This window comes from Zerene cesonia, chromosome 17 (assembly GCF_012273895.1).
Source record: "Zerene cesonia ecotype Mississippi chromosome 17, Zerene_cesonia_1.1, whole genome shotgun sequence".
NCBI lineage: Eukaryota > Metazoa > Arthropoda > Insecta > Lepidoptera > Pieridae > Zerene > Zerene cesonia.
The window spans coordinates 2783149-2789898 of record NC_052118.1 but is presented as its reverse complement, the minus strand read 5'-3'; the positions used below and the strand labels follow the sequence as shown (position 1 = coordinate 2789898).

General features: G+C 31.2%; 1 protein-coding gene across 12 annotated transcripts in view; it reads left to right on the top strand.

Moving 5' to 3' along the window:
• The first annotated feature begins 4381 nt into the window (after nt 1–4381).
• LOC119833464 (troponin I) overlaps nt 4382–6750 on the top strand; it is a 15020-nt gene continuing 12651 nt past the window's right edge. For 3 of the 12 annotated variants that reach the window (XM_038357474.1, XM_038357475.1, XM_038357480.1), the window contains exons 1-2: nt 4382–4501; nt 6017–6054. In XM_038357474.1, coding sequence (XP_038213402.1) covers nt 6040–6054 — 15 coding nt within the window. In that variant the 5' untranslated portion in view covers nt 4382–4501; nt 6017–6039. The remainder of the gene's footprint in view (nt 4502–6016; nt 6055–6750) is intronic. The other 9 variants (XM_038357473.1, XM_038357479.1, XM_038357476.1 and 6 more) reach the window with 6 other exon arrangements.

Here is a 6750-nt window from a genome sequence, read left to right as displayed (position 1 = left end):
AGCCATCTCCCTCCTCCAGTATTCTATTAAACATTTCCGTAAACTGAAAAAGAAACGTATACAAACCAATTAATAGAAAATATGATTATTGTTTTTCACATGTATGACGTTTTTATTAAATTAAAATTATATTTGAATTGAGATGCGATTATGATTCAATGGCGCTAATCATGCAAGACAAGTTAAATGTAACAACGATTTGAGTCAAAATCATCCAACTCAAATTCCATTAAATATAATTAAAAACTAAACTATTAAAAAATGTGGGCTTGTGTAAAATGCTGCAGTTATATTTATGTTATGTTTTCGTATCTAGATGACACCCTATCGCGTTTTATCCTTTACACGTCACATGGTAAAAAATACATTTCTATTTTATTTCAGGACTTGCCCGTTAAAAAGGGACCTCTTTGTAAATAAATGTTAATTGACTGGGGATATTTCATCAAAGAGAATTAATTTAAATTTAAATTAAGCTCATGTTTTATAATTGCTATTTATTGATACGCCAACATTTATTTACTCAAAACAAAATGTATTTAAACAAATGTTATTGATAAAATACGTTTTCATGCAATATTCAATAAGTCGAACTTATCATATTTTCTGCAAAAAAACCCATACGGAAATGTTTACCACGCTTTTAACTGTTACTACTATTTAATATCACATTTTTGTGACTCGAATAAATAAACAAATAAACAAATACAGGCATTAATAAGTTTCGTTTAAAATTTTGTTTTGAAGTTCTTGTAAATACATACATTTTTATTGAAGCTGAATAATAATTGTTTGTTATATTTTTGATTCGTGTTTTGTTGAATCCTCTTATATCCGAAAGGTTATCGTAAAATAAAACTGTATTATTTCATTTTTTGATGAGTATTTGTATTATGTTTTTTAAATAACTAAGACTTCCTAGATCTCAAGTACAGCGGGAAACTTAGCAAAATAATAATCGAATAAGTTTTTATTTGCAAGCTATTTTGCTCGTTTTATACGCGAACTTTGAACGAATATATTAAATGCTTTCTTATTCCCCGTATGGTACTCGCGCCGGAACATTGTGGCCGATAAATCTCACTGTTCGTGGAAGGAAGTGATTGTGTTAAACCATTGGTGGTAGACCACCAACCACCCTCTCCATCCATATCTACAATTGTTCTTCGTTACGTTGTTCAATCTTATTTCCATTTAGCTTTTATTCACCATATTCTTAAGCCTACTTATTACGTTGTATCTATTTTACACTTGAAAATTCATCCTTAATAATAGAAAACTATAAAGTAGTTTTCTACTGAAAGGCAAGTTTAATTAAAGCTGCGGAACTCATTCGAGCGGTCGGTTTTCAAGGCGATCGATTTTTCGTTCAGTATTCTCTTGAGTGAGATTTAGTACTTTCCAGATATTCTTAAATTGCTTACAGATTGTAAAAATCTATTGAAATTTAAAATTTGTCCGGAGAAAGTTTGTGTGGTCAGTAACAGATGATAAATATTTGAAGATTTTAGCTGACTTCTATAAATAATTAGATTTTTTTTTAACAGAATAGTGGGATGCCACTTTCCTGTTGCAAAAGCGTGTTTCACTTCTTACGTTTCTCCAATATTTTATACTATTAAATAATAAAGACATCCCTAAACTAAGTTCCGAGAAAAATGACTATGTATATTGCATACATACTCGTATCATAAAGCATCTCCATAAGTGCATAATGAAGGCATTATAATAACAACGGATTGTGTACAAAATACGAATAACTCTGTGATAAAATTTGTAAAAAAAGATTTGCAATGTCAAAAATAACTATAATATTATAATAACTTTAATTAAATTATAATATATTTATACAAACAATGTGTTATATTTTTACATTGTATAATTAGAGCGCACAAACCTGTGAGTTATTCAGAAATAGCTTAATTACGTCATTGTAGTAATGATTGTTCTAACGACTACGCTCAGTTATTTTAAAAGTTTTAAATAGAGTTCCTAATTTAAAATAATGTAATTCATTTTTCTGTTATAGATATAGAAACAATTATTCTGCCTATTAGAATGGACTATTGCCAGTGAAACATTAATACGTTGAACCAAAATAAATTGAATTGCACGAATAACTATTGCATACGTCGCTAGCTATTTAAAATTCCATTCGTCGTGTGCACAGTAATGCCTCTCTGACTGCGACTTAATAATATTATATGTATTTTGCATTGTGACGGTAGTATTAATAAGTAACTGTCTGCCTTCTTCACGTCTAACCGCTGATTCGATTTGGATGAAATTTGACACATATATGGTTTGTGACCCTAAAAAAGACAGATATTTATAAATAACTATCTGACTCGAAATCATTCCTTATTCTTACTTTCTTATTCGACTGCCTTATTCTTATCATTAAGGGTTATAAAAATAGATGTTGGCTAATTCTCAGACCTACCCAATATGCAAACAAAATTTCGTTTCAATCAGTCCACCAACTAATATTGTGACACGAGAATTTTATATATTTAATGAAGAATATGTTCGTTTAGACCCGTTATTCTCGGGAACTACTTGTCGAATTTAATAAAATATTTTAGTGTTAAATAGCTGATTTATTGAGGGTGTAGGCTTATCCCAGCCTAGTAGTAGAGCTTAAAGGAGAGCAGCAGCAGTGAAAAATGCGAGTAAAACTGCGGGGAACAGCTGTAGTAATAACAGTTGTCTAAACTGACCCTTTAAATACTGAAGTGTCAGTCCAAAACAAGAATACAACCTGTACAAAATAATTTCGTTTCATTTTTGCCGAAGAACCCTTTTTGTTAGATTTTAAGTAAACGATGTTGGTACAAAACTAACTTTTTTGAACTTAACAAAGTGAAATTGGCCGGCGGCAACAGGCCACCTTGGGACTCGCAAATTGTTCATGCTAGTTTAGGGTTAATAGTTTCCATCAGAAATCGGTAGGGGTGGCCTTTTGCATTAATAAATTAAGACTGGATAAATTTAGGGCACCGAATAAAGAATTAGTGACTGCCCAAATTATTTAATGCTGTTTGATACTCTGTACTCTGCAGTAGATGTGTATGATGTTGATAGAATGCGTCCGTAACGCATAATTCCCACTACTTCATCCAATTGTGAGGTGTTGTTTTCTGATGTTTCTCGGTTGTCCCACATCGTTGAAGCTAAGACCAGTGCAATCTCTGACTTTTATAAATCAATGTTTTATTGAGAAATTAGAACTTTTGAACTTATGAGATCTTTAAGGGGCAAAGTACCCCAAAAAATCAACAAAAATATAATCATGACCAACCGGTTTTTTTGTTATAAATAGGCATAATATTGTAATAAATTATAGTCAATAAAAGCTCTTATTATGAATATAAATGTTTTGCTGACAGAATTTGAGAATGGTTATAGGCATTTGCTTAGATATGAAAATATTAAATAAAACCTTTAGTAAGTCGCCAACAGAGCACGTATAATATAATAATATTCATTATGAAAGCGACTAAATAATATGGTGGCTATAAATTATGCTTAATTTTGTTTATTTTGTAAAATATTTTTATGAACAGCGATTTATTACGCTGTGTTCACTTCTAAATTGATATGTTTTCTTTTCATTAAATAAAATAAACAAAGACTTCTGTTCTGTAATATGTGTACGTGTCCTTCATAAGTAAATAATAATTACATTAAATTAAACATGAGAATTCCTGGTCGTTTCCAAGTATTTCTTAGTAATTATATGAAAGTTTTATATGTTGATAATAATCACTAATTTCCCGTGTGGTAACAAGCGCTGTTCTTACGAAGTTTACCTCATCAGCGGCAGAGCAATGTTTACGAGATATCTCAGTTTCAGACTAGAGCTTGAATGTTATTTCGGTGTTGGTGTCAAAACGACACTGCTCTAAAAATGTCTGTGCGGAAAGCGCGTAGGGTTGTCAATTCAAGAAAATATAGTATTTCACTGCCACGTGTGCTGACAAAATTTGTTAAGTGATTTTAATTATTTTGTTTTGAAACGTGTCCGTTATATATTAATGATGTAATAGTAATGTATTTTTCTATAAATATCAAAGAAATTGATAATGCCTGACTTCACCTTAATAACGTACGTTGTGCTTCGGTATTTTATTATCTTTTCTTTGTTTTTGAAAATAATTATTCCACACGACGAACTATAATATAAAGAAATTTCATAATTTAATAAGGACAAATACTAAAACACTAAATCTTCAATCACATCAAACTTCAATCAATCAAACTTTCTGGATTTTGTATAATATTCTTTAACAGGTGGATCAGGTTATCACATAAGGTGAAAATGTATTTCTCAAATTATTTAACGGCATCGTTGACAGCCCTAGGGCAGGTAGATGAAGGGGCGCGGGGCGCTGCGCCCACGCACGGCCCGCCGCGCCTTGCCGCCCGCCTCGCGCCAGTCAGCAGTTGTGGCTCGTGTTGGCTGAACCATCTTAGGGCCATCTCCTTTTTCCAATCGTAGGTGAGTTCCAGTGAAATTATTCTTACCAAAATTCACGTATAACAGTGCATTAGTGAAGTGATTTGTCAATGTCAGCGTTAAGGATTGTGATGCATCGCTCGGAGCGCTCGGAAGATTATTGGAAATAAATGTGGCTAGTTTTAAGCTTTTGACTTCGATATAAGATTACATTCGTGACGTCAAAGCATGTTTACCGTTTTTACCGTTTCGCTTAAATGGCCACTGACATTGAAAAGAAAATAACTTTATCGATAGATATGATAGCAACTGAATGTTTCGGTTAAAACTTGATTTTTATAGATCGTGTGATTAAAATTAATAATTATAAGCTATAACATATAAAAAATACCAAATCACTGTATACATGTGCTGTTTTAAATTTTCTTAAATAATATATATATATATATAAAATAAATCTAAAATATACTATAAATCTAAAATATACAGAACTTAAAAAGCTGTTCATAGTATCGTCATACGTTCCACAGTACTTCTGTACAGTGACGTCACAACTGAAACAGTTCGCTAACCGACATCCGTTACGTATGATGTCGAATACTCATGTAACCGAAGAAGCGTGGTCGCGACCAAATTAGGATGCGCGGGAGTGGCATCGGACCTATTTCAGTCACGCGCGCTCCGGCCGAAGCGAACCGAATACTCGACGCTTCGCGATACTTTTGTAGAGCCTACTACAGCTATCGTTTCTAATGGAAAATGACTTTTTCCCGCCAACAGATGTAATATAATTTAAGCGTGACCTAATTTAGGCTGGGAGTGCACTCCGCTACGAAAATATTCAATTTATAACGTGTCGCTTTAAATCCCATTAAATATCACAGATAAATGCATTTTCTGGAAAATATTTATGCAGATTTTTTAAAGAGTATCAAATATCAGTTGTACATAACGTGGCATCATGCCAAATAGGCTTGTTGGATAATTTCAAAGGACACGTTGATTGATAAGTTTGATATATTTCTTTATCTTAAAAGAGAAAAATATGACGCGAAAAATAAAAACTGATAATGAACTTTACATGAGAGCAAATAACGTGGAACATTTTTATCCATAATTTTATAACGAGGGCCATGAAAAACTGACGAGACGTGATTGATTAAATTGACCTTGATCGGTTCTTAAATGAAAAAGGTATTGTTCATGAAATTGAGATTTTCTGAAGTAACTTTCATATCTTGTTACGGGATACATAAATAAAACGGTCGTAGGCGTAGCCGTGAACCGGATTTTTACAGCTAATATTAAACTTTAGTGGTTTTTAAATCAGTTTTATATTAAGAAATTGAATGAAAATTCAAATTAATATATGAATATATTGGTATAACAAAGGTCAGAGATTAAGTGATGGATAATTAATTTAATTTTTAACAGTTATGAAGCAAAATGAGAAACATTGAACATCTTATACTGAACCTACTGCTGTAACCTTCTTTTCATAAACTTCTTACTCAATCGTAAATAAATTTTATATAAAACATGTTTTCTTCATTACAGACACCGAAAAGAACTTAATCACAATGGCGGATGATGAAGTAAGGTAATGTATAAACTAATTGAACTATTTAAAATTTCTCATAAATGACAGTATATGACTTGAAAAAACTTATTTCGAATTGTTAAATAAAAAGAAAAAGTATGATAGAACAAATGAATTTTATTGAACATTAATAACATCAAATGAACTATTCGGCATCGGACGCGCTGTTTAAAATAAATCTAGCATTTCACACAAACAGGTTTGTATAGAATTTAAAGTTAAATAAAACTTCTGATTTGTGTTCTTTTAAAGGTAAAAAGGATATAAACACCACCTAGATTTAAATTCATTGAATAAGATGAGACTTACATTCAATTTTAGTTTGACACTGTTATATGAAGTTATATTAAACCCCAGCTTAGTAAACAAACTTTACGGTTTGTTTATTACTGAATATAAGCATCGCTTTTCATTAAACCCTGTGGTGCTCATTTTGCTTAATTATTTTATCAAGAAAGAGAATAGACTCTCCATAATTTTAATTCATGAATAGTCATTCTCGATGTTGGAATTTTTATGATTCGTTATTCCTGAAATTTGTGTACATTTATGCTATTTAAAAAATATGAATTAATAGTAAAATTTCATCACAATTTTCTGGTAGTACTCATTTACTCATTTTAATAAATGAATTAATGAAAGTATTTTTGCTAATTCATTTATTTAACCTAATCATTTGACATATCCAAGC